Source organism: Pan paniscus, chromosome 19 (assembly GCF_029289425.2).
Source record: "Pan paniscus chromosome 19, NHGRI_mPanPan1-v2.0_pri, whole genome shotgun sequence".
Lineage (NCBI taxonomy): Eukaryota > Metazoa > Chordata > Mammalia > Primates > Hominidae > Pan > Pan paniscus.
In genome coordinates this window covers 19,880,708-19,908,552 of record NC_073268.2, presented here as the reverse complement: position 1 = coordinate 19,908,552, position 27,845 = coordinate 19,880,708, and the positions used below count along the sequence as shown (strand labels likewise).

The window sequence follows — 27,845 nt, the reverse complement described above, 5'->3', positions numbered from 1 at the left end:
CAGCAGACTGCACTGGACTTAGGCCTGTGGGGATTAGCTTGGAGCCTCACCTAAGACCTGGGGGCCACTAAGAAGGCAGAACTCCTAGCAACCCACCGCCAAGGCCGTAGAAGGGTGGAACAGACCTCCAGGTGCAATTACTCCCAAACCCATGGAGAAGAGGAGGCCCTTTAGGGCGTATTGGGCTGTGAAGTGAAGAGCCGGGCTCAGACCTCAGGCTCCAGGAGGAGGCAGAGTGAGAACTGTTTTCTGTATATACTCAGAAGTTTCCTGAGGTCTTAAGAGTAGCAAGGTGAGAAAGGGAAGATGTTGCTATCCTATCTAGGTGTACAGAGAGACACACACACCAAGGATGGAGACGGTTTATTGTTATACCAAAAATATATGTATATATCTATATATATATGCAGAAATAAAGGATCAGAAGGCTATAAACCCAAGTATCATTAGCATTTATATCTAGGTGCAGCATTAAGGCTGAATCCCCCTTTACACTTTATTTTACACTGAACGTGTATCCTATGTACAATAGAGTTAAGCAATAAAGCTGTCTTCATTTGGAAATCAAGGCACCATTATCATCCACATCGTCACCAGGACTGTGGTTGGGGACCAAGGGGAGTAGGGATGAAGATGTCCCTCTCAGAAACCAGGAAGAGCCAAGCCACGACTCCCCGCTCCCCAACCCATCCTCATTCCTCCTCTACTGCCTGTGGCCATCACCGTGGGGCCTGTGTTAGAGACAGGTGGGGAAAAGAGCCCAAGAGCCGTCTGCCTGCACAGAGGGCATCATAAATGAGAGGGGAGGCCAGGCGCGCCTGGCTCACCGCGGTGGCTCACGCCTGTAATCCCAGCACTTTGGGAGGCCGAGGCGGGTGGATCATGAGGTCAGATCGAGACCAGCCTGGCTAACACGGTGAAACCCCATCTCTACTAAAAATACAAAAAATTAGCCGGGCGTGGTGGTGGGTGCCTATAGTCCCAGCTACTTGGGAGGCTGAGGCAGGAGAATGGTGTGAACCTGGGAGGGGGAGCTTGCAGTGAGCCAAGATCGCCACCACTGCACTCCAGCCTGGGCGACAGAGCGAGACTCCGTCTCAAAAAAAAAAAAAAAGATGGGGGAACATGGCAGCACCTTTAAAACAGCAACACGGGCCAGGCGTGGTAGCTCATGCCTGTAATCTCAGCACTTTGGGAAGCTGAGGCAGGCGGATCACCTGAGGTCAGGAGTTCAAGACCAGCCTGGCCAACATGGAAAAACCCCCTCTCTATTAAAAAGACGAAAATTAGCTGGGTGTGGTGATGGGTGCCTGTAATCCCAGCTACTTGGAAAGCTGAGGCAGGAGAATTACTTGAACCCAGGAGGCGGAGGTTGCAGTGAGCCAAGATCGTACCACTGCACTCCAGCCTGGGCGACAGAGTAAGACTCCATCTCAAAACAAAAAAAACAAAAAACAAAAACCACCAAAAAACAAAAAACAGCAGCACATTAACACTCACAAATGAATATGTACATACCAAGAAGCTGAGTGTAACAGGAGATTAACAGAGGGTGAGTAGCAGGATGGATGTCTGGGGAGGGATGTTAATACAGCAAAGGTGTGTTGGCACTAATTGCTCCCAGGTAAGGAAGGCAGGTCCAGCTCCTGGTGCAGGTGGCTACAGGTCCAAGAGGGGTATCCAGCAGAGGGGCCGGTAGGTTAGGACACCTTGGTGGTCAGGACATTCTGGCGGTCAGGACACCTTGGTGACGCCGTTCCCTGCTGAGCGCGCTCTCCCCACCCTGATGAGGTCCTTTCCATTCCTCCAGTTGCTAGGGCACAGGGGACTCAAGGGCAGCTCTGCAGGCCAGTTGGATGGGTGGTGGGGAGTGCAGCGAGGAAGGAAAGTGACGCTCTGTCCCCGTCCTCCAGCCCACCTCCCACCTGTCTCAACAGCAGCATCCCTGAGATGCTTGGCAATACCCTAGGCCCTCCTTTCTTCTGGGTCTCAGCTCCCCGTCCCCTCCTCCTTCTTGTCTTCATCGGCCTCCATGGCCCAGGCTATCCCTGTCCCTAGTGCCAGTCACCTGGGAGTACAAGGGGCCCAGCTGGCCTCTTCAAAGTGCTGCTGGGGAGACGGGCGATGCGGCTGCGGCCATGGGAGACTGAGGAACTGAGGGAGGAAAGGAGGGAAGGTGGAAGGTTATGGCCCTGTCTCTGGACTATGGGTGTGCATTGAAGTGGGGCATATAAGTACTTGACACTAAGCCCTGAGAGCAAAGGCTGCTGGGCACCAGCAGGAGCTTCCAGAGCTGGATCTAAGGGCGGGAGAGGCAGTGTGTAGGGTTGGGGACACAAGAGGGAAGTAGCAGTGAGGATGGAGAGTTCCTTTGCTGGATTAATGGTGTGCAACATCTCCCTCATGGATAAATGGGTGCTGAGAGCCTCCCTCATGGATCAGCTCTGGGGTGATCCTGGGATAGCAAGGGCCAAGGAAACCTCAATTGGAGAACTAGATGCGGGCCCTGCTCACAGGACCTCAGCTGCTTGCTCCGGGGGTGTAGAGACAGAGACACTGGGGGCCCAGAGTCGGCCCAGGTGTCTACTGCCCTGGTGAGAGCGAGCTCCTTCTCCCAGACAGCTGACACCTCCCAAACCTCACCTCGCAACGCGCTTCTTCTTGCAGGCAGAGGTCCCAGGGAGGGAAGATGTTGGCTTGGGGCCCTTCATGGTGAACAGGGGCACGGGTGCCCTGGGGAGGGAGGACAGGGAAGGAGGCTGATCAGCAGGGAACCGGAAGCAAGGCCAGCCACTTCCTCCCTCCAGCCCCCAGCTCGGGCATGGGGGAGGGTGGTTGGAGGGAAGATGACCTCTGAGGTTTCTCCTACAAAGAGGTGGATTCCTCTCTCTGCCTGGCTGACAGCTGAGTGACAGGCCTGCTCTGCGAGGACATCCAGATGCCAGTTTCTGGTGCACCCGGGGAACTGGAGTTCAAACAATTTCACCCTTCCACCTGCCCAGCTCTGCGCTTGTTACCGAGAGCTGCTTCTCGGGCTATGGAATGGGCGGGTGTGTGGGTGGGCAGAGCCTGCCAGCCTCTGCCCCACAGGTGCAGGTCAGTCTGCCACTGGTTCTTGGCCTTGGACTGTCCTGAGCAGGCTGCTGTTCCCCTCCCCTGCCATGTGTGTGGAAAGGGGGAGTGACAGCTTCGTCTTCTCACTGGAAAATACTGAACTGAGTTTTCTAAGGACCCCCTTTCCTGTTCCAGATGCTGGGCCGGAGGCCAAAATCTGGAGTAGAAGTGGCAGAAAGAGGTATGTCCCAGTGGAACATAGAATGCAGCCCAGGCCAAAGAGCCCAAGTAAAGAGAGGAACAGTAGTGTTGGGTTCCCCTAGTACATTCTTGTTCCCTGCTGACTCTTTCCAAGTTGGGGTCCCATTAGCTACTCATGAGCATGCTACAAACCAGCACAGAGTGGGTGGCTTTGCAGCATGGACAGACCAGGCAGGGGCCCCAGGAGAAGTGACGCCTCCCTGGCAGCTGTTGGGCCTGGGGAGCAAAGCGGATCACAACCAAAGTGGAACAGATAGGAACCGTCCCAGCTCCAAGGCTGTCCTCCATACTTCTCAGCAGCACCAAGAAGTCCCTTGCTGACCACTGACCACTGACAGGAGGGGTGGAGCGAGACTGGGAGACCCACCTGGGGATGAAGGGCTGGTCCAGCCTGCTCAGCTCCTGGGGTATTTTGTCCCAGCCAATGCATTCATGGAAACTGGGCTTTGAGGGAGGCTCCTCAGAGAGATCAAAGGTGGCATTGAGGTCTCGAGTGGGCAGAGCCAGCGGGGTGGAGCAGTTCTGCATGGCGGAAGGGCCCAGGGGCACCCGGCTTTTGATGACTGTGGCTGGGCAAACGCGAGGGGAATGGCAGGGGGAGGAGGCCCTTTCTCCTTTGGGGGTGCTGGGCCCCTGTGAAGGTTGGGTGTCAGGCAGAGACCCTCTCCTTAGGCAGGGCAGGAAGGACTGGCGCTGGCGCTTGGTGCCCCGCTTTGGGGCCGTGGGACTGTCTGGCTCCAAGGCGCTTGGTCTCCTCCTCTTCTTCTCCATGGGCCATCGGGACCCCTGGGCTGGGGTGCAGGTGGGTCCAGGCGGGATTCCCAGGGTGTGCAGGGGGCCACTCAGTCGCCTCGCCATAGTCCGGGTCACAGGGCCAGTGTATCCTGGAGGCTCTGGGCAGAGAGGAGATGGCACAGGGACTGCACAGAAGGAAGGAGAGTTTGTAGAACTTGGGGAGCCAGACGCTGGAGACATGAAGGAGCCCATAACCCCTCAGGTCTCCTGGGGCCTCTCTGTGTGCAGAAGTCTAGGATCCCAGGGGCCCAGCCTCCTACCGCAGCAAAACCCAGCAACTGAGGCCCCTGGACACCCCTTGGCCCCAGTGGGGCCTTGAAGACAGCACCTTGAAGACAGGCAGGGGAGAGCAGGATGAGACTCACTTGACTCTGAACACAGCTCCTGAGCCAGAGGTGCCCCCCTGGCCAGGCCTGAAGTCCTCAAGGCCTCTGCCCCAGGCTCAATTTTTTCCTCTTGCACCAGCTGCTGTAGGGTCTCAAACTCTGTGATCATGTCGGGCGTCAGGAGGTTGGCTGCTTGGAGCAGGGAGTACTGCCGCTGGGCAAGGCACAGCACCTTTAGGGCCAACCTGGAACAGAAGAAAGGGGATTCCCAGCCCTGCTCAGACTCAGCCTGACCAGGAGCCTCTATGCCATGCACCTGTCCTCATCACTCCAGCTGTGGTTGAGGAGCCTGAACTGGTCCCCTGGCTCCCTCCTGCCTCACCCCAGACAGGCTAGCCAGACTCACCACCCTCTCAGCCACAGCTCCTGCTCTGCTATTGCTGAAGGCCAAGGCCGATCAGGATGGCCACGGGTAATGGTGGGAGGTGTCACCCACTAAACACGCCCCATGACAAAGACAGTGATCTGAGAAGTAGGGAAATGGCACTAGGTGGCCCTGGACTCAGAAGGTCTGAGTCTTCTCTTGGCTCTGCCACCCACTAGAGCTGCAATCATGAGTTCATCTACCCTAAGGGCAGTGCAAGGGGGCAGTTAAGAGCCCAGCTCAAGTCAGACTGCCAGTTTCCCGCTCACATCCTGGCTCCAATACCTCCCAGCTGTGTGATCTTGGATGCACTGGTTAACCTCAGTCTCCACAACCTTAGAATGGGGATAACAAATGCCCTCACCTCATAGGGTTATTGGAAAGACTGAACGAGTTACTTTACAGACAAAATGTTTAAAGAATACCTGACATGTAATAAGCACTGTAGGTCTAGCTAACTATTGTTTCCTGTAAAATGGAAATAATACCATCTTGCTGGTTAGGATAAGAGGAGATTATGTAAGATAGGCTATGTTCATTGTGGTTCTAAGAAGGCCCTCAAAAACGCATTCCATCTGTGCTTTCTATTTAATGACTGGGATCCTGAAAAAGTATGTGTGAATCAAGGCGTATTTCACAGGCACTGGGGGGCTACTTGAAGGAAATGATGAAGGTAATGAGATTATTGATGTTGTAAATTTAGATTCTAATAAAGCATATTTTCTTTCTGTAAGGCACACCTATGATAAAAGAATAAACACAATTATCTCAGTGGGAATTATCCATGGAAAATGGTTTATCCTCAGGTAGTTCTACTGGCCTGGACATCTCTGAAGCCCCCTCCACTGCCCTCAGTCAGGGTGTGCTGAGGGAACACAAACTCATTTTATAAAGCAGCCTCAAGGCCTTTTTGAAAAAAGGCAGGATATAAATTAAAATGGACACAGAGGAAACTCATTCTATATCTGCACGAGCCACACATTACAAGGAAGATTAGACAATTGCGAAGCATGGGCGTTTGGGGGAAATATCCAGGCTCTGGCCCCGTCCCTCTTGCTATGTGAGCCTGGACAAAGGCTTCAGTGCCCCATCTGACAAATGGGGAGCTGGTCTAAATCTGGAGTTTTCAAATTAGGTTTCAAAAACTCATCAGACAGAGTAACTCTGTTTTGACTGTTCTATGCATTAGACTTCAGCATAAGATTTCATTTGAAGAAAGTATTTTGTAGCTAAAAACAATAAAAAAAAATCTGAAAAACCACTGAACTGGAAAATCTAAGATCTACTCACTACCCTAGTGGTCCAAGATTCTAAATTCTAAAATCAAAGAGAAATTATTTTCAACGATCTGGCTGTTAGGACGTTTCCAAACATAGAGATTTGTCACATTTTATTAGTACTTCATCCCCAAGAAGTAGGGAGACCGGGGGCTATGATCCCCAGTCAAGGCCAAGGTTGAAGCAATTTGTTGGAGACCACAAAGCCAGGGCAGAAATAAGGACCCTGGTGTCCTCTCTCCTCATAACAGGGGACCCCTAGCAGAGGGGCCCTGGGTCATCGGTAGGAGCTCATGGTTGTTCCCTGGGAGATCAGGGGGATGTCGCACCAGAGCATCCTTGCCTCTCCAGGGCCCCGGGCAGGACCCGATAAGCAGGAGACAGATAATGAGCTGCCGATTATTCAGACTGCAGCATTTTTGCTGAGTCGGGAACAGACACTCCCCAACAAGAAATAAAATTAAACAGGCCCTTCTGTCCAGAAGCTTTAAATACACTGCCTAGCATGAAGCGTGCTGGGGAGGGAAGAGCGGGATGGCAGTAACAGAGCTAAGTGGCAGGGGATTTAGGAACTAGGGGCCAAGGAGAAAAATATTAGCAGCATCTTTCTATGAAGCATAGAAAGAATGGTCCAAAATCCATTTTTCTTTGGCTTTGATTAGTGGTTTGTATTTACTTCTGAGAAAAAATAGCCGCAATCAATCTGTTGATGAAGATACACGAAAAACACTGGCTCAGGAAGGCTGTCCCTTCCCCAGCCTGACGTTCAGCTTCCCTTGGCTGTCCCCTCCTTGCTGTGGAGGGGCAGCCTGGCCTCAGACTGGAAAGCAAAGCGTAAGCCCCAGCCGCCCTGCCCTGACCCAGGGTCTGCTGGCTGCCTGGATGTACTCTGGCATTTTGCTTCCCTCTCCTGCTAGGCAGCCAGCTATGTAGAGGAATACATAGAGGTGATAAGTTAATCAAGTAGGTGACGATAACAACAAGGAGGTGAAACCAGGTAAAGGACAGTGCTGAAGAAGAGACAGGGCTTTTGTGATGTGCTTAATACCAATTCCCACACCCAGGGAGGCTGAGCCCATTGCTTCCCACCTTGATTCCAGAATACAGCAAGAAGATACCTACTGCTTAGAACGGTCCCCATCCAGTTCCCGTGCTGAGAAGTGGCCCACGACTGGCTTGGGCTGCAGGGTCAGGCCAGGGGACTCTGGCAGTGCATGTGTGGGGTTCTGCTCTGGCATCTGGGTTGGAACCTAAAGAGGAAGGAAAAGGCACAGGTAGAGGGGCCAGGATGGCCTCCCCATCTTTATAAACAGCTTCTAAAATCCTTCCCTCCTACAAGAGTGGAAATGACAGCTCCTAGAATGACCAGGTCCTGGTCACTTCCAAACACACAAGGATCTGATAAGAGTATTTCTTCTTCCTGCACAGAATCTGAAATCCTCCTAATGACTAAGGTGCAAGACATCCACATAGAGACGGGACTAAAGGGACTCTGAGGCAGGGAGAGGCAATTTTTCCAATATCCCACCAGCTCCAAGCCCTCCCGATACCCAGGCCTCACACCCCCAAGTCCTACCTCCTCAGCTGGGCCTTCATCCTCATCCTCTGGGGACTGCTCCTGGTCTGAAGAGTTCCCTTCCATGGCCCTCTCCACCTGGGCCTCCGTCCCCAGACTCTCCTCTTGAAGGGCTCTAGGCCCTGCAGGGAGCTCTGGAGTGCAGGGCTGGCTGGGAGGGTGGGGTGGCGAGGGGGAGCTGGGAAGGCTAAGCGGGAAAGGAGGGTTTGAGAGGCAGGATGTGGGCCAGGTGGGAGAGCAGGGAGCGGGTGGGATCTCTGTGGCACCCAGGTCGTATAGAGTCCATAAGGGACAGATGCTTAGGTGACAAATGGGCAGTAGCTGAGGGTAGGAGGAGTCAGGGATTTTCTGGTTTGAGAGACAATGACACACACCCCTAAGTTCCCCTTCTCTCGAATAGTAGGCCCTGCTCTTACGGGCTGGGGTACCATTTACTCATTGGACACAGCACTCTAGGTGACAATCAGTTGCTGGGCAGGCACTGGGTGCAAACCCTTAACCCTAGGGATTGGAGCAGAAGCAAGGAGTCCTAGTCCTCCAGAAACTGGAGAAGAGGGCCTGGCTCCCCATCCTGGCTGAGCTGCAGGGTGGGGGTGGGAATGGGCAGTGGAACTCACTGTTGTGGTGGTGGTCCCGACTTGGGAGATCCTGGGAGGTCCTGCGGTGGGGGCTGGCCTCCCCGCTCATACACTTGGAGCTTCTTCCTCAGAGCAGCTACCTGGAACAGAAGCAGCCCAGCCCCTGAGAGCCCCAGCTAAGCACAGGAGGGGAGGGGCAGACAGAGCCCCCGCCACACCCTCAAGCTCCTGCCTCTGGCCGTCGGCCCTCCAGCCTGCCCCCAAGGCGGGCTCCTCACCTCAGCCTGGAGCTGTTGGCAGATGGTAGCATACTGGCTGATGTGACAGTCCAGGCTGGTCACATTGCTCTTCAGCTGAGATGGGGAACAGAAGAGAGATTTATTTGTTCATTCAAAGCAGCTTTTATCAGCCACCGCCGATGGCCAGGCACTGCACTAGGTCTCACCCACGTCCCCATGACCCACCCTCGCAAGTGGGGAGACACAACAGAGAAGGTCAGTATCATGCCTGAGACCACAGCGAGGGGCAGAAGACCCCTGACTCCACGACTAAGACCTTCTTGCCAGGGTTAGGGTGTTCTTGCAGTGGTCCCAGGAGAGCCAGGGCTCCCTGGGGGGAGGGAGGAAGAGAGGGGTCAAGCAGATGTGGCAGAAAGCATATAATGGTGTTTATGTTTTGCTGAAAATATGCTCCCACTGCTAAAAACAAGTCTGAACTAGACCACTGGCCAATGAGAGGCCACCCTCCTGCCGTCTCCCTTGGTTTTGAAGAACATCTTGCCCCTCTCAGCTGGTGGCTTCCCACCCAGGGATGGGGACTGTGTCGCTTCTATCACAAAGACTCTCTGAAGACAGAGGAACTTCTTTTTTTTTTTTGAGACAGAGTCTAGCTCTGTCGCCCAGGCTGGAGTGCAGTGGCATTATCTCAGCTCACTGCAACCTTCACCTCCTGGGTTCAAGCGATTCTTCTGCCTCAGCCTCCAGAGTAGCTGGGATTACAGGTGCCCACCACCATGCCCAGCAGATTTTTGATTTTTGTATTTTTAGTAGAGATGGGGTTTCACCATGCTGCCCAGGCTGGTCTCGAACTCCTGACCTCTGGTGATCTGCCCACCTTGGTCTCCCAAAGTGCTGGGATTACAGGCATGAGCCACCATGTCCAGGCCAGAGGAACTTCCTTCCTCTGCCTTGGGGACACTTGGCCCAGGGATCTATGGAAGCTGCCTGGGTCCCACCCTTTCCTGCTCCCCAGCTGGAGCTGCCCCACGCCCAAGCCGGCCCTGGCTGGCACGCACCGAGAGCCTGATCTCCTTGGCCCGGTCGGCATATTTGAGGGTGTTGTACGTGTCCTCGTAGGTCAGGCTGGAGGGGCTGATGGCAGCGATCATCACTGTGCGGCAGTTGCCCCCGAGGGAGTCTTTGAGCAGGCGGGTCAGTTTGCTGTCCCGGTAGGGCACATGGGTCTTGCGGCCCTGGGGGGCAGTAAGCAGGTGTGGGGTGAGGCGACTGATGGCACTGACCCAGGATGGGGCCCTGTGGCCTTTGGCCCTGGGTTCAGGTGCTCAGTTGCTATCCTGGGGAGAACACTGGCCTGTGCTGCTTTACCTTTGCATCGGCCAAGGCATTGAGGACGTTGATGAGCGCCAGCAGAGAGCGGTTGATGTTGGCCCCCTCCCGCAGCCGCTCCCCCTTCGCATGGGTGCTGGATGCCCGCTCTGAGCCAGCCAGGTCAATCAGGCTCATCTTGGCCACCTGGACAGCCTGGGTCAGTCCTGGAACCCGGTCCTGCTGCTTCACAAAGATCTGAAGGCAGATGGCAGGGGTGAGGGGGAGATGGGCATCAGGGGCACTGGTTTTAGGCTCTGACCCATGACCTCACCTGGAAGATGGCATGGGAGCGGGAGGAAGTCGCATTGGCATCAGTGGGGTGCTGCGTGCGGTTACGGTTCCCCCTGGTCAGTATCTCCAGCAGCTGCTCGGCTGAGGCTGGCTACAGAGGAGAAGCCCAGGAACGGGGCTGTGGGTTCCCCGATCAGGACTTTTCCCCTAACAGGAAGGGCTGCTCTTCAGAACCTACATCACCCCCTTGCTACCACCACCACTGCTACCACCATCACAGGACCCAGGGCATCCCCAAACGGTTTTGTGAGGGAACCCCAAGGACCCATGGGGCCGATCATCCTACCCAAGCCCAATCCCACACCTGGTGGAAAGAAAGTCCTTGCACCACCACCCCCTTGTCGGGGTCCTCGCGGATGGCAAGGGGCCCCTTGGGCTCCAGGAGGTCATGGATCTGTTCATTATACACCTGAGAAAGGAAGAAAGGAAGAGGCCTGAGGGAGAGCGGCCCATCAGGAAACCTCTCCCTAGCGGCTGGACAGGGGAGCTGAGGCCGGGATGTATCTGAGACACCCACAGAAGTGGCGCTTCCCAGGACTGTGTTACATGACCACAGCAGGGTGAACAGGCAGGTGTCTCTAGTGCAGCATCTCACTGAGCAGTATCTATCTCCTTGAGGGGTGCCAGCTCTCCATTTCCTGCCACCCTGTCCGACACCAGCTCACTCCACCCCATGGGCTCACTTCCCCCCGGGTGGTTGTGAGAACAAGGCCCAGGGCAGGGGCAGCCGACCTCCTGGTAGCTGATGAGCACCTCGAAGTGCTTCTCCTGCTGGCGGGCCTCCAGGCGCCTGTACAGTTCCACGGTGGTCAGGTACATGATGCCGGGGTCCCCCTCCCTTCCCAGCATGGTGTGTGTCTTCCCAGCCCCGGTGGCCCCGTAGGCAAACACTGCAGAGGACATAGTAAGGAGGAGGACCCCAGTGCCTTGCCACCCAGCTCAGCCCTTCCCTCCTCCCTCAAGCCCCTTTCCTTTTCCTCCTGTGTTCCCTGGTCCATTAATCCCACTAATCACACCCTCCATGTTCCCGCTGCAGGGCTGGAGTTCTCTGTGTGTTTGTTCTGTTCCCCCATAGGCCAGTGGATTTGGGATGACCTGATCTCCACTATGGGTGCGGGCTATGCCTTCCTTCTGTAGGTGAGGCAGCTTTTGGTGTTGAAGGCTCACAGTTATCTCCCTCTTACCACTTACCCTGGTTTATCCCCACACACTGTGGGTGTGATCTGTGAGTGGTGTCTTCTCCCCTCTAGACTATAAGCACCAAGTGGACAGGAACTGTCCTGTCTGATTTGCTGTTGCAGCCCTGGGCCCAGTAGAGTGCCTCCCCCATAGACTGAATGAATGAATGAGTGTCCCACAGAGCATGATGGGACATTGTACAAAACTCCTTAGTAAATCGTGCCCAGCTTGGGGGAGGCGGGCACATGCCAGAAGACACATGAAACCCTTCCCTTAGGAGGAGGCAGGGAGGCCAGGCCACTGCCAGGCAGGGCTGAGGTTCTCACCTGAGCAGTTGTAGCCCTGGAGGAAGCTGTCCAGGACGCTGTGCGTGGTGTGCTGGAACACGTCCTGTTGGGTGGCCGCCTCGCCAAAGACCCGGTCAAAGACAAACGTCAGGTCTTTGCCCTTCTTCTTGGGGCCATCATGGGTGCCACCCCATTTCAGGCCAGGGAACCCTCCATCGGGCTCCTCAGGGTTAAACACCAGCACCCGCTCGTCCACCACCTGAACCACTGGCCGCCGCTGACTGTCCAGCTCCCGAGGGGTGGGAGGCCGCACCCGTACCACCACTTGCAGCGTGCTGTCCTCCACTGCCATCACTGTGGCGACACCTGGGTGAGACATGGTGGAGCTGAGGACCAATCCCACCCCAGGCCTGACCAGGTGCCCCCTCAGCACTCCAAGGTCCCCTCCACCCACTCCCAATGACTGGTCTCTGTTTTATGCCTCAAGAGAGTAAAAATATTGGTGCTGAAACCAATTATATCTCTTTCTCACTTGAAATACCATCTTTGTCATACTCAAATGACTCTCTCTCTCTCTCTCTCTCTCTCTCTCTATATATATATATATATATTTTTTTTTTGAGACGGACTCTTGCTCTGTCGCCCAGGCTAGAGTGCAATGGCATGATCTCGGCTCATTGCAACCTCCACCTCCCAGGTTCAAGCGATTCCCCTGCCTCAGCCTCCTGAGTAGCTGGGATTATAGGCGTGTGCCACCATGCCTGGCTAATTTTTTTTTGTATTTTTAGTAGAGATGGGGTTTCACCATGTTGGTCAGGCTGGTCTCGAACTCCTGACCTCATGATTCGCCTACCTCAGCCTCCCAAAGTGTTGGGATTACAGGCATGAGCCACCGCGCCAGGCCTCAAATGACTATATTGTTGGAGGCCTCTTACTGGGCTTTCTAGTATGTTCCACAAATCCATTTGTCTATTCTTTTTTTTTTTTTTTCTTACCTTTCATAACCCTCATGTATCTCTGTCTATTCTTGGGCCAGTGCCACACTGTTTCCATATTACTTTACAGTATGCTTTCCAGCTAGTAAGGCAAGAACCTCTTCATTACTCTTTCTTTTCTATAGCTTTCTTGGCTATTTTCAGGCATTTATTGTGCTACTTGATTTTAAGAAAATTTTATCAATTCTACCCCCAACCTGGAGCCCTCTCCTCCCTCAAAAACCCTACTGGGGCTACAGTTTGAATTGTATTACATTTACGTATTTATTATACTGAGCCTTTTATTTTATTTTTTTACTTTACATAAGCCTTTAGCAGCCAAGTGTATTAAACTCTTTCAGGCAAGATTGTGGCTACTGCCTTTCTTTTTGTTCAGATATTTTTTATGTCCCTCAATAAGATTTTATAGTTTTCTATCTCTTCAGTTAGTTCTGTAATTGTCCTTTTAATATATTTCTCAGGTAGTTTATGTACTTAATTGCTCCTGTGGATGGAACACTTTTCCCCATTTACATTTCCAGCTGATAATTACTAGTATGAAGGAACACAACTAATTTTAGATATTCACACAATATCTACCACCCCCAAACTCTCTTATTAATTTCATTTATTTTTATTAGAACTTATTGGGTTTTCTAAGTATACAATTATGTATCAGAAGAGGAAAAAATTTTTACCTTTTCTTCTCCATATTCATACCCAATATTTCATTTCTTGTCTATTGCAGTCTCTAGAATTTCTAAAACAATGTTGAATAATAATGATGATAATGTGCATTCTTGTTTTGTTTCTGATTCTAAAGGAAATGGCTTTAGTGCTTCCCTATTTAGACATTAGTTTTATACAAGTAGTCTTTATAACATTAGCAATTTCTTCTATTCTTGTTTTACTTGGGGTTATTATTAGGAAAGTCTAGAATTTTATCAATGCTCTTTCAGCATCTCCACACACACACACACACACACACACACACACACACACACACACACATATATATATATTTTTTTTTTGAGATGGAGTTTCACTCTTGTTGCCCAGGCTGGAGTGCAATGGCGCAATCTCAGCTCACTACAACCTCTGCCTCCCAGGTTCAAGCAATTCTCCTGCCTCAGCCTCCCCAATAGCTGGGATTACAGGTGCCCGCCGGTGCGCCCGGCTAATTTTTGTGTTTTTAGTAGAGACGGGGTTTTGCCATGTTGGCCAGGCTGGTCTCGAACTCCTGACCTCAGGTGATCTGCCCACCTTGGCCTCCCAAAGTGCTAGGATTACAGGTGTGAGCCACTGCACCTGGCCCTCCCAATATATTTATGTGCTTTTTTCTCCCTTATTTTGTTGCTATGGTAATTTATTAGATATTATTCCTGATATCAAACCAACCATGCATTCCTGGAAAAAAATTCTACCCTGGCCATAGTGAAGTTTTTAACACTTAAATAGTCAGACATGTCAATCTTTTCTTTTATAGCTTTTATGTCATACTTAAGAAGACATTTCTTCTCCAAGGTAATAAACCCTCTTCTTATATTTCTATCTAATACTTTTTCTTTCTTACATTTAGGTTGTCATGGAGATGGAATTTTTTTGTGTGTGTGAACTGTGTGAGGAGGTTTCTAAATATCTTTTCTTTCTAATTGGTAAGCAATTATCCTCAAGGTCATTTATCAAATAGTGCATTCTTCCTCCACCAATTTGAAATGCCAAATTTAACATAACTAAAGTCTCATAGAAACATGAATTTGTGGCTGGGTGTGGTGGCTCATGCCTGTAATCCCAGCACTTTGGGAGACCAAGGTGGGCGGATCATCTGAGGTTGGCAGTTCGAGACCAGCTTGACTAACATGAAGAAACCTCATCACTACTGAAAATACAAAATTAGCCAGGTGTGGTGGCACGTGCCTGTAATCCCAGCTACTTGGGAGGCTGAGGCAGGAGAATTGCTTGAACCTGGGAGGTAGAGGTTGCGGTGAGCTGAGATCGTACCACTGCACTCCAGCCTGGGCAACAAGAGTGAAACTCCATCTCAAAAAAAAAAAAAATTAATTAAAAAAAAAGGAACATGAATTTGTGCCGGGTGCAGTGGCTCATGCCTGTAATCCTAGCACTTTGGGAGGTCACGTCTGTAATCCTAGCACTTTGGAAGGCCGAGGTGGGCAGATCACCTGAGGTCAGGAGTTTGAGACCAGCCTGGCCAACATGGTGAAACCCTGTCTCTACTAAAAATACAAAAATTAGTCGGGCACGGTGGCGGGCGCCTGTAATCATAGCTACTCGGAAGGCTGAGGTAGGAGAACCACTTGAACTTGGGAGGTGGAGGTTGCAGTGAGCTGAGATCACACCATTGTACTCCAGCCTGGGTGACAGAGACTCCATCTCAAAAAAAAAAAAAAAAAAAGAAACATGAATTTGTTTCTGGACTTTCTCTTCTGTTTCGTTATGTCCATTCCTTTTCCAGTACCTCACTGTTGTAATTACTGTGGTTTTATCATATATCACCTCATTGCTCTTTTTCTTGGCTATTTTTAGGCATCTTGTCTTACATATGATTTTAGAATCAGCTTATGAACTTCTATGAAAAATCCTGCTAAGATTTTAATTTGGATTATTTTGAATTTATAGATTAATATGAGGAAAATTGGCATCTTTACAATATCAAGTGTTCTCACCTAGGAACTGATATCTCTTTCCATTTATTCACACCTTTACAGTCTTTAGTAAAATTTTATAATTTTCTTCACATGGGTATTATATATTTCTTGATAGGTTTATTACTAGTTATTACATGATCTTTGCTATATTATGAATAGGCTCCTTATTTTATTTTATTTTATTTTTAGACTGAGTCTCGCTATCGCCCAGGCTGGAGTGCAGTGGCACGATCTTGGCTCACTGCAACCTCCGCCTCCCAGGTTCTCTTGCCTCAGCCTCCTGAGCAGCTGGGATTACAGGCGTGTGCCACCACGCCCAGCTAATTTTTGTATTTTTAGTAGAGGTAAGGTCTCCAACTCCTGACCTCAAGCGATCCACCCGCCTTGGTCTCCCAAAGTGTTGGGATTACAGGCGTGAGCCACTGCGCCCACCCACTCCTTTTAAAATCACATTTTCAAACTCCTTCTTTCCAGAAGATAGGAAAGCTACTGATTTCTGCATGCAGATCTTGTATCTGGCCACATTGCTGAACTCCCTTATTGGTTCTAATAGATCGTCATTGATTATCTTAAGTCTTTCAATTAAATGATGATATCGTTTGAAAATAATGACAGTTACTTTCTATTTTTAGCTCTTCTATGTTTAGTTCCCCACCTCCACTGCCCATTAGGAAGGTAGGAATGGGTGTTGAATTTTATCAAATGCTTTTTGGCACTTGTTGAAGTGATCACACATATTTCTCCTTTAATCTATTAATGTAGAGGGTGACTCAACAGATTTCCTAATGTTGACCTGGTAATAATTCCAAACATATATTTACTCATTCACTCTTATATCATCCCCAGACCTCTCTCCCTGGTTTTTCATTTCTCTTTCAAAACAGCGTACCAAAGGTAGGGATGGAATTTTTGGAATGCAGCGTACCAAGGGTAGGGATGGAATTTTGGAATGCAGCCTGGAAAAGTTCAGCCCAACTCTAGGGATATATTGACAGGGGTGAGGAACAGGGGCTGTTCCTGGGCGTTATGAATAGATGGATGCCTTCCAGGTAAAGACTAGCTTCCACTGGTGGGTCACAAATACCAAGGTCATTCAGCAAAGAAAAGTGGGGTTTCTACGTGACACTCTAGCAAACAGCTAAGGTTTTCCTTGGGGAATGAGACAGAACTGAGCTGATTTGAAACTCCTGTCCCCTCATCCCTAAACTTCTTAACTTCGTCCCCATATAAAACAAGAAAAAGATATCAACCAACCATAATCCTTTTACATGTATGTAATTCTATTCCTGTCCCAGCAATCAGATTGCCATAGTAAGCATATTAGCTAAGTGCTCACTGCGTCAGGAACTGTTCAAAGCACCTTACGCATATCATCTCCTTTTATCCCCATTGCAATCTCACAAGATGGATACTATTATTATACTCATTTTTCAATGAAGAAATTGAGACAGAGAGGGTTAAGCAATTTGCCCAAGGTCTCAATGCTAGTGAGTGATGGAGCCCCATTCCAATCCAGGCAGTCTGACTACACATCGGGCTATACTGCCTTATAGTGATATTATATATTATGCTACAATGATCACATCATTGTAATAGTCCCTTATGTTTGTATAATAATTATAATTCCTTTTATGGAATTAGCATTCTGTATTCTACACTTTCAAATATATGGACTGTACCTAATTTTCTTTTTCTTTTTTTTTTTTTTTTTTTTGAGACAGAGTCTCGCTCTGTCGCCCAGACTAGAGTGCAGTGGCACGATCTTGGCTCACTGCAACCTCTGCCTCCCAGGTTCAAGGAATTCTTCTGCCTCAGCCTCCCCAGTAGCTGGGATTACAGGCGCCCACCATTATGGCCAGGTAATTTTTGTATTTTTAGTAGAGATGAGGTTTCACCATGTTGGCCAGGCTGGTCTCGCACCCCTGACCTCAGGTGATCCGCCTGCCTTGCCCTCCCAAAGTGCTGGGATTACAGGCATGAGCCACTGCACCCAGCTGTACCTAATTTTCAACAGAGAGGGTTCCTGTCTCCTACTCTTGCAGACCTACCCCCAGGAAACCCCACTTTGGCACCCGGGGAAGGGAAGGCAGAGGGTGCCTGGGTCCACATTTCCCGGCAGTCCCTGCTCCCCATGGGGAGGGCTTTAGCTGAGGAGGAGCCACAGAGCAGCCTAACATTCTAAGCAGGAAATTAAAAAGGGCACTGGCAAAGGAGTGCTCATAACCTTTACAGTTCTCTCCTCCCGCCTCCTGAGGGCCAGTGTGGCTGAGTCTGTTTGCCTAATGAGATGTTTTCCTTCTTGCTGAGATGGTGCTGGGGGCGTGGGGCACAAAGTGTGGATGACACTTGGCATAGCTGCCGCTAGGATGCCTGGGTCCTGGTCCCTGTTCAGCATCTGACCAAGGGGGAGGTCTTTCCACAAGCCACACCAGGTCAATGTCGCATCAGCTTCCCTCTTTGAGAACCAGAGAAAACAGCTACCGATTTGCTCCCGCCCCAGGGGATGGGGAGATTAATGAGAGAATGTGTGTCAAGTTTGCTTTGATCCTTGGTTGGAAAGAGCATTTCAGCCCAAAGTACAAGGGAGATGATTCTTTAATAAGATCTTCAGGATTCTCAGCCAGCCACAGTCACGTCCTGTTTCTAACCCAGGGCAGCTCATTAAAACCCAGAGGCTAGTGCTCTGCCAGGCTGGGGCTGGGAAGCCAAGATTCTGTTGTTTTGGGGAGAGCCTGCTCTGCCCACCCTAGTAGAGACAGGCCCAGTGAGCCCAAGCTCCTCACAAGTCCCTGGAGAAGAATTTCAGAGGACTTGAGGGAATCTACCTGCAGACTCTGGAAGCTGAGGAACGTAGTAGGGGTGAGGGGGTAGGGGAAGAAGCCCAGCCCCTGGACGTCCTATTTTTACAGGCGATGCTGTAGCCCCCTTCATCTCTCCTTCACAACCCTAATACACTTGTTTTTTTGTCCCTAAACTCCAAGAGGAGGACCTTCTTCTGACATAGTCTGTGTACCCCAGGTGCCTGGGCACCCGGCCCAGCATGCAGCAGATGCTGAATTTGTCCTATGAATAAATAAGGGCCAGAGAAGAGCAGAGTCTGAATCCAAAAATCTAAAAATAATTATTATTACAGCTAACATTTACTTAGTGCTTACTATGAATTAGACACTATGCTAAGTGCTTTACAAATGGTGTTTAACTTTCACAACAATTGTTATATCCCTACTGTACAAAAGGAACAGGAGGCACAGGAACTTGTCTCCCAAATGTGAAGTAGCAAGGCTAGAACTTGACCTTCTGTCACCAGGGGCACTACCCCATCCTTAGGCTGTTCTGCCCTGCAACTGGGCTTGGGTAGCTCCCATCTCCCCCTCACCTTGGTACCCACAAAAGAACAGCACCCCCGATCCACCGGTTCTTCCTACATGTTGTGGTCATGCAGAGGAAGAAATTGTGTTTTGTTTTGTTTTTTTGAGGGAGAGTCTCGCTCTGTCAACCAGGCTGGAGTGCAGTGGCGCCATCTCGGCTCACTGCAAGCTCCGCCTCCTGGGTTCATGCCATTCTCCTGCCTCAGCCTCCCAAGTAGCTGGGACTACAGGCGCCCGCCGCCACGCCCGACTAATTTTTTGTATTTTTTAGTAGAGGCGGGGTTTCACCGTGTTAGCCAGGATGGTCTCGATCTCCTGACCTTGTGATCCACCCGCCTCGGCCTCCCAAAGTGCTGGGATTACAGGTGTGAGCCACCGCGCCTGGCCTCTTTTGTTTTTTTAAATAGACAATCATAAGGCTGTAATTGATGATAGCGTTGTTAGTTTCTTTCTAATCTTATTTTATTTTTATTTATTTTTCTTGTCTTACATTTCTGGTTAGGACCTCCAGCACAATATTGAATAAAAGCAGTAATAGTGAGTATCCTCGCCCCTTTCCTGATTTTATAAAGAATCCTTCTACTATTTCACACTTTGTTGGTTTAAGGAAATTTGTCTCCATTTCTAGTTTACCTATATATATTTAAAAGTCATGAATGGATATTGAACTTTATTGAATTCTATTTTCTTTTCCTTTTCCTTTTTTATTTTTTTAGACCGGGTCTCATGTTGTTGCCCAGGCTGGAATGCAGTGGTGGGATCACCACTCACAGCAGCCTCGAACTCCTGGGCTCGAGCCATCTTCCCACTTCATCATGTCACCTACCTCCCCAGTAGCTGGGACCATAGGTGTGCCACCATCCCTGGCTAATTTTTAAATTTTTTGTAGAAATGATGTCTCACTATGCCGCCCAGGCAGATCTCCAACTCCTGGGCTCAAGTGATCCTCCCACCTCAGCCTCCCAAAGTGCTGGGATTGTAGGAGTGAGCCACCACACCGGCTCCTATTGAATTGTATTTCTGTGCCTAATGGGATATGTTTGCTCTTTAAATCTCTAAATGTGTAAATTATATTAATAGATTTTCCAATGTTAAACCATTCTTGCATTCTTGGGATAAATTCAACTTGGTCATAATCTAGTTTTTAAATACATAACTGGTTTCTGATTGCTAATATTTTAGTAAGATCTTTGCAACTACATTAACGAAACAGATTGACTTGTAATTTTTTTTTTTCTTTTTTGAGATGGAGTTTTGCTCTTGTTGCCCAGCAGCCTGGAGTGCAATGGCATGGTCTCAGCTCACTGCAACCTCCGCCTCCCCAGTCCAAGCGATTCTCCTGCCTCAGTCTCCTGAGTAGCTGGGACTACAGGTGCCTGCCACCACGCCCGGCTATTTTTTGTATTTTTAGTAGAGATGGGGTTTCACCATGTCGGTCAGGCTGGTCTCATACTCATGACCTCAGGCGATCTACTGCCTTGGCCTCCCAAAGTGCTGGTGCTGGGATTACAGGTGTAAGCCACCGCGCCTGGCCTGACTTGTAATTTTCTTTGTGTCATTTTTGATATCGTAAAATAGACTCAATATGTTTTCTCTTTTTTATAGGGACAGTTTGTGTAAAGTAGAATCATCTTTTTCAATTGCCTGTAAGTTTCTGGTGGAATTTGGTATAGGTTTTTCATGCCTGTGAAGATACATTTTAAACTAACTCAGTTTCCTCTATGGAAAATTGAATTCCTCAATGGAATAGTCCTAGATCTAGTCAAAATTTCCATAACTTCTTGAGTCAGTTTTGGCAAGTTGTTTTTTCCTAGAAAATTTTCCAAAGGCATTGTCAAAAAGAATGTTCCATTGCCGTTTCTCTTTCTTTTAATCTCTGTAACTGAAGTATGTCCCTATTTTTGCTCCTAAGGTCTTTTTTGTATGTTTTATTTATTTCTCCATCAATATTGCCAGAGGTTTTTTAAATTATTATTCTTTTCTAAGATACAGCATTTGACTAAAATAATCCTATTATATGATAAAACTCTATTTCATTGATTCTGCTTTTAGCTTATTTATTTATTGAGACAGTTTCACTCTGATGCCTAGGGTAGAGTGCAGTGGCGCGATCATGTGTCACTGCAGCCTCAACCTCCTAAGGCTCAAAAGATCCTCCCACCTCAGCCTCCTGAGTAGCTGGGAATCACAGACACATGCCACCACACCCCCCAATTTTAAATTTTTTTATAGAGATGGGGTTTCACCATATTGCCCAGGCTGGTCTTGAACTCCTGGGCTCAAGCTGTCCACCCGCCTTGGTTTCTCAAAATGCTGGGATTACAGGCGTGAGCCACCATGCCCAGTCTCATCTTCTTTTATATTCTACATATGTTCTCTGCTGTTCTGTCTTATTAAAGTTGGATATTTGCCTCATTAACTTTCAGCTTCTTAAACAAAATGTTCTAATATAAGCATTTAAGACTATAAGTTGCCCTCTAAGTATCGCTTTAACTGCATCCCACAAGTTTTATAAATAGTATTTTTATAATCGCTTCATGTTAATTATCTTTTAATTACAATTATGATTTCCTATTTGACCTACTTAAGTGTATGTTTAAAAAAATTTCAGGCCGGGCATGGTGGCTCACGCCTGTAATCTCAGTACTTTGGGAGACCGAGGTGGGTGGATCACCTGATGTCAGGAGTTTGAGACCAGCCTGGCTAACACGGTGAAACCCCATCCCTACTAAAAATACAAAAAATTAGCCGGGTGTGGTGGCGGGTGCCTGTAATGCTAGCTACTCCAGAGGCTGAGGCAGGAGAATCGCTTGAATCTGGGAGGCGGAGGTTGCAGTGAGCTGAGGTGGTACCATTGCACTCCAGCCTGGGCAACGAGGGAAATTCTGTCTCAGAAAAAAAAAAAAAAAACAAAACCCAAACATGGGCTGGGCACAGTGGCTCATGCCTGTAATTCCAGGGCTTTGGGAAGCTGAGGGAGAATAGCTTGAGGTCAGGAGTTCAAGACCAGCCTGGGCAACATAGGGAGAACTTGTCTCTACTTCCAAAAAAAAAAAAAATTGTAAATGTGGTATTTATAACCTAATTGCTTATGTAAAAAGATTATGTTTTATACAATACTCTGATAATTGTTTAGATTTGTTTTGTGGCCAGGTAGAAAAACAATTTATAAATTTATAAAATATGCTACATGGATACTTTTTTTAACTTCTATTTTATTTTTTTGCAACAGTATACATGTATACTTTTTTAAAAAGGTATAAATGGAATTCGGTTAGATAATATAAAGACCAACATCTTAAAATAACTCTCTAGGGGTAGGGAAATTCAATAATGAAATGGGCAGAGAATGACTGGATACCTTTGTACTTGTTGAAGCATGGGATGCAGTGACTGGGGAAGAAATAGAATAGGGAGAAGATTGGAGCAAGCAATATAACATTGAGATGTTCTCCTCTAAACTAGGCTTAACTTCTCTGAGCCTCAGTTTTCCAACCTGTAAATTGTAAATAATATTAGTATCTACCCCATATATTTGTGAAGATTAAATGAGTTCATTCAAACCCGGTAAGTGCTCAATAGATATTAGTATCACTGTTAGAATTATATGACATATGGCATTTTCCCATGACGATGGAGGAACCAGTGTCTTCAGTAAAATCCCTTAAGTTCTGTGGCACAGACCAGGCTTAATCTTTTCCATGTCACTTCAGTTCCCTAAAAGGTCAAAGCTAAGGGGAGATGCATCCTAGGAGCAGTAACAAAGGCCTGGTCTTCTGTCATATAAATGTTCTTTCACTTGTTCCTTCATTCAATCAAACATTTGGCCAGGTGCAGTGGCTCACATCTGTAATCCCAGCACTTTGGGAGGCCGAAGCGGCGGATCGCCTGAGTCAGAAGCTCGAGACCAGCCCGGCCAACCCTGTCTCTACTAAAAATACAAAAATTAGCTGAGTGTGGTGGTGGGCGCCTTTAATCCCAGCTACTCGGAAGGCTGAGGTAGGAGAATCGCTTGAACCCGGGAGGCGGAGGTTGCAGTGAGCCAAGATCGCGCCATTGCACTCCAGCCTGGGAGACAGAGAGAGAGACTCCATCTCCAAAAAAAAAAAAAAAAAAAAAAAAAATTTACTGCGTGCCAGAGCCACCGGCAAGTGCAGCTCTGCAATCAGTTCAGTAGATGGGTGGAGGGGGGCTTACATACTCCTCACTGACATGCAGGGAGTCCCAGGCCTTTAGTTGTAGCGTGCAGAAGAGCCCAATTCTTCCTCACTCGCGAGCAGGAGGACCTTTCACGGGGCCGACGTACAGAGGGCCAGGCCCTGGTGGCAGATGTGCAGGCCCAGTCTAGGTCCAGCATAGATGAGCGGAGGGGTCCTGACCACCCGTACGGGTGTGTAAGGAAGCGCTCCGCTTCCCGCCCAGTTTAAAGGGGTCCATGCAGACAGAGCCTGCCGGGGCGGCAGCAAAGCTCGTTCTCCGCGCCGCACCTTGACGTCCAGCACAAAAGAGGCCTGGCACAGGCCCCCCGCCCGGAGCAGCTGGGTCTGCGCGTCCGAGACCTGAGAGCAGGCGTTCGCGCGGTCGGTTCCGCCGTGGGCCAGGACTTACCTTTCGTCGGTTCTCCGCCGCTGGCGTCGCTGCTTGCTCACGGGTCCCACAGCCACACCACAGACAGGAGTACCCACACCAGGAGAGAGCGCCCCACACCCTCCCCTACCCGCGCCAACCTCCACCCGGCGCCTTGCGTTCAAATTAGCCGGGCGGGCCGGACCGTGCTTCCTATTGGTCAGCGTCCGTATCGCTGATTGGCTGTTTCCTAAGTAACAAAGTGTTGCGAGAGCCGTTCACAGTGCGCTTGCGCACTTCCTCTTCCTGTCGGCTGCAGTTTCCCAGGCGGTGTCTCCGGGGCTGGACACACGAGAGTAGCGGGCAGAAGCCAACGCAGGGTTGGGATACGTGGGGCCACAGCCAGTCTCTGTGGTCCCCGGGTCTAGGCTTAGCACCAGTTACAGCAACCAGACATCCAACAGGTGTTTAAACCTGTTTTTTCTGTAGGCTAAATTCACATCCGTTTGTCAAGAGGGGATTGTCAACCTCTGTCCAGCGTCTCTTTCCGCTGCGGGACCATCCCAAGATGAACTTAAAGGACAGCCTTGATGTGGCAAAGCCGGCGGACGCCAAGAATGGCAATTCCATCCGCTTGGCTTTGACGGTGTCAGAAGCATGATGCCTGACGATTGCGCATGAGGGTCGGCCCCTTACGGCAGCGGTGGGGTGCACTGCCTCCATAGTACACCGCTGCCCGCTGCTTGGATTCTGGTGGGCCCACCTCATGCTGATTTCCAACACCTGAGGTTGTGGGAGTTGAAGAGTTTCCAGTTGTGGCTCAGTCACTAACTAGTGCTGAGACTGCGAGGCACTTCAGCTCTCTGAGTGTCAGTTTCCTCATCTATAAAATGGGGCCGATATCCTGCCCTTCCTACTCACCTAGGAGAGCGTAGGTATGAAAGCCTTCCAACGTCCCCAGCATATGTAAGGGATAACCTTTATACATTTAATTAGAACCAAATAGGCGAAGGCTGCAAAGAGCCAGGTGCTCATTACTTTCAGTAAATCTTCAGTACATCTGTTCCCACACTGGGACTATGAGCAGGTTTGCGGCATGTAAGAGAAGGGTGAGGCAAAACTCCCTCATCAGACTTGCCATCAGGATAAGGGTTACTATTTAATACCTAGTTGACTTGGCCCAAACTCATTCACCTCCCTGGACCCCAACTGACCCCTATACAATAGAATAGCATTGCTGGTTTGGTGAGGTTAAAACCAGAAAATTATGTGGAGGTGCTGGTCATTGTAAAACTACAAGAAATTTGGAGTACTCTTGCCATCTCCACAACTCATGATAAATAAAAACAAAAAATGAAGGATGGCTTACAGCATAAGGGTCTCTTCCTCTCTTACTGGGATGTGTATTTTAACAGAGGTTTTGGCTCCCCAAGAGCCATCAGGGGAGCCTCTTGTGTCCTATAAGCCAGGTCTTGCCCTGGTCCTCTTCTGGTCCACACAATTAACTGGAGGTTAGGTGAGCCAGGACAAGGCAAGGGGCAGAGTCCAGCCCTGCTGCAGGCAGGGGACAGGGGACACTTACTTGCTGGATAATCTTGGGTAAGTCACCAAGTCTCTCAGAGCCTCAGTTTTTGGAGTTATAAAACAGGGAATGAAAGAATACTTAGCTTGTTACAAAGATTAGAAAAAAAGTAGGTAAAGCCCCTTGCTGACATTCAATAAAATGGTAATGGGTGTTCTCATATTCATTTATTCAACAACTACTTACTAATATGAGACAGGTGGGCTCAGAGAATAGGCTGCTCAGTAATCAACACCCTCCTCCTAGCCTCGTGGAGCTTGCAGCCTATGGGAGAAATTAGACAATTAAGTAGGAACAATGATGTGAGACATAGACTAAAATGAGAACATGCAGGGGGAAACAGGGCTGGGGAGTGGTATGCTAGCTGAGGGCTGTAGGGAGATTGGGAGCTTGCCTGGCAGGTGAGGCTGTTCCTTGGATCTCAGAAGACAAGGGAAGACAATCTCACAGGTGAGAGGGTCAACCTTGCCGAATAGTGCTGAGAGGTCTTGGTAGGGCCTGACCAGGCCCACCTTAGTGAACACAAATGGAAATTTTCCGGGCCTTACACTGCAGATGCTGATAAGGGATGAGATTGGTTTGGAATTAGCCCAACAAGAATTTCAAGGCCTAGAACCCTAACCTGAGGACTGGGTGCAAAATTTTTTTCTTGTGTGGAGGCAGAAGGTGATTCTAGGCTGATGTGATTGGGGTGTGAAAGGCAGCAGGCTCTGTCTTCTTAGGAAGTGTGTGGACATCTCACTACCTGTGACTTCTGAGACCACCGACCCCAGGTGCTCAAAGGAAGCAGAGGAAAGGCACATCCTCCCATCCTCCCACCTGTACCCTTATCATTGCAGAGCCTTTGCTGTACCCTTATCATTGCAGAGCCTTTGCACCACGGTGTGGCATTAGCTACTTTTTTTTTTTTAATTAATTTTTTTTTTGAGACAGAGTCTCGCTCTGTCGCCCAGGCTGGAGTGCAGTGGTGTGATCTCGACTCACTGCAACATCTACCTCCCAGGTTCAAGCGATTCTCCTGTTCTCCTGCCTCAGCCTCCTGAGTAGCTGGGACTACAGGCGTGTGCCACCACGCCCGGCTAATTTTTTGTATTTTTAGTAGAGACGGGGTTTCACTGTGTTAGCCAGGATGGTCTCAATCTCCTGACCTCCTGATCTGCCCGCTTCGGCCTCCCAAAGTGCTGGGATTACAGGCGTGAGCCACTGCACCTGGCCCGTTTTGGTTTGTTTTGTTTTGAAACGGAGTCTCGCCCTTTCATCCAGGCTGGAGTGCAGTGGTGCGATTTCAGCTCACTGCAACCTCCGCCTCCTGGGTTCAAGCGATTCTCCTGCCTCAGCCTCCCAAATAGGTGAGACTACAGGTGCAGACCACCATGCCCGGCTAATTTTTGTAGTTTTAGTAGAGACGGGGTTTCACCATATTGGCCAGGGTGGTCTTGAACTCCTGACCTCGTGATCTGCCCGCCTCAGCCTCCCAAAGTGCTGGGATTACAGACATGAGCCACCGCGCCTGGTCTACTTTGGATATAGGCCAGTTTTAGAAGGTCCTTGAATCAAGTATCCACTTGGTTTAACAAGAGGTCATGGGTGGCCTTTTTTTTTTTTTTTTTTTTTTTGAGACAGGGTCTTGCTCTGTCACCCAGGCTAGAGTGCAGTGGTATGATCTCAGCTCACTGCAATCTCCACCTCCTGGACTCAAGTGATTCTCCCACTTGAGCTTCCCAAGTAGCTGGTACCATAGGTGCACACCACCATTCCCGGCTAATTTTTTTTTTTTTTTGAAAGATGGGGGTTTTACCATGTTGCCCAGGCTGGTCTTAAACTCCTGAGTGCAAGCCATACGCCCACCTCTGCCTCCCAAAATGCTGGGATTACAGACATGAGCCACTATGCCTGGCCTAGGGTGCCCTTGACAGGAGCAGCTTCAGAGGAGTGACAACAGCCAGATGACAGTGGGATATGAGGACGTTGTAACAACTTTTAAGGTAATTTAGCTATCAAGGGGAGCAGAGAAATGTAGTAGCTGTAAGAGGGGTGTAGGGTCAAGGGAGGATTTTTTTTTTTTTTTTGAGACGGAGTTTCGCTCTTGTTGCCTAGGCTGGAGTGCAATGGCATGATCTCGGCTTGCTGCAACATCTGCCTCCCGGGTTCAAGCGATTCTCCTGCCTCAGCCTCCTGAGTAGCTGGGATTACAGGCATGCACCATCGTGCCTGGCTAATTTTGTATTTTTAGTAGAGATGGGGTTTTCTCCATGTTGGTCAGGCTGGTCTTGAACTTCTGACCTCAGGTGATCCACCCACCTTGGCCTCCCAGAGTGCTGGGATTACAGGTGTGAGCCACTGCGCCCGGCCTCAAGGGAGGAGTTTTAAGGATAGTAGAGTTTTAAATGATGATGGGAAGGAGCCAATATACAATAAGCAGCTGGGCTGAGTGTGGTAGTTCATGGCTATAATTCCAGCACTTTGGGAGGCCAAGGCAGGAGGCTTGCTTGAGGCCAGGAGACAGAGACCAGCCTAGGCAATATAGTGAGACCCCTATCTCTAAAAAAGAAATTTAAAAAAAAAAGAAAAATTAGCCTAGTGTGGTGGCACATGCCCTGCAGTCCCAGCTACTTGGGAGGCTGAGGCAGGAGGATCATCTGAGCCCAGGAATTGGAGGGTTCAGTAAGCTATAATCATGCCACTGCACTCCAGCCTGGGCAACAGAACAATACCATGTCTCTCTCTCTCTCTCTCTCTCTCTCTCTGTCTCTCTCTCTCTCTCTATATATATGTATATATGTATATATATATGTATATATGTGTATATATATGTATATGTGTGTGTGTGTGTGTATATATATATATCAAGAGGTGTGGTTATCAATTAAGTGAAGTCCTGAAAAAGGCTGGAGACTTTTGCCAATCTTTTTCAACCATCCCAATGCATCTGGCTGGGACTTAGGGGTTTCATAGGACTTTCAGTTTTAAACTGGGACAGTCCTGGACAAACAAGGACAAGCTGGTCACCCCGGTGGGAGGGCATAGGATGCAG

At 49.3% G+C, this 27,845-nt stretch overlaps 1 protein-coding gene across 3 annotated transcripts; it reads right to left on the bottom strand.

The window, feature by feature from the left end:
- Positions 1-347: 347 nt before the first annotated feature.
- On the bottom strand, positions 348-27,620 carry KIF18B (kinesin family member 18B). Of its 3 annotated transcripts, none has more exons than XM_055101182.2 (16): positions 23,272-27,620; positions 11,695-12,021; positions 10,922-11,079; positions 10,494-10,598; positions 10,170-10,280; positions 9,896-10,093; positions 9,586-9,762; positions 8,570-8,644; positions 8,331-8,431; positions 7,714-7,900; positions 7,260-7,387; positions 4,476-4,681; positions 3,683-4,208; positions 2,644-2,733; positions 2,069-2,154; positions 348-1,841 (listed from the first exon to the last, which is right to left on the bottom strand). In XM_055101182.2, exons 2-16 carry the CDS (start codon positions 12,005-12,007, stop codon positions 1,735-1,737), a joined length of 2,568 nt encoding a protein of 855 aa, XP_054957157.2. In that variant the 5' UTR covers positions 12,008-12,021; positions 23,272-27,620; the 3' UTR covers positions 348-1,734. The 3 variants fall into 3 exon arrangements, with proteins under 3 accessions (XP_054957157.2, XP_008952929.3, XP_008952939.3); XM_008954681.5 differs by having other exon boundaries at positions 3,683-4,235; positions 23,272-27,619; XM_008954691.5 differs by lacking the exon at positions 23,272-27,620 and having other exon boundaries at positions 11,695-12,034.
- Between the last annotated feature and the right edge of the window lie 225 nt (positions 27,621-27,845).

Bases quoted from the DNA above. Each gene is read 5' to 3' on its own strand.
- KIF18B (XM_008954681.5), bottom strand. From the start codon at position 12,007: ATGGCAGTGGAGGACAGCACGCTGCAAGTGGTGGTACGGGTGCGGCCT. The intron at 4,682-7,259 runs GTAGGTATCTTC...CTTCTGTTCCAG, and splicing joins GATGGGGACCGTTCTAAGCA to GTTGGCCCTAAAGGTGCTGT. The intron at 4,236-4,475 runs GTGAGTCTCATC...CCTTCTGTGCAG, and splicing joins GGAGCTGTGTTCAGAGTCAA to TCCCTGTGCCATCTCCTCTC.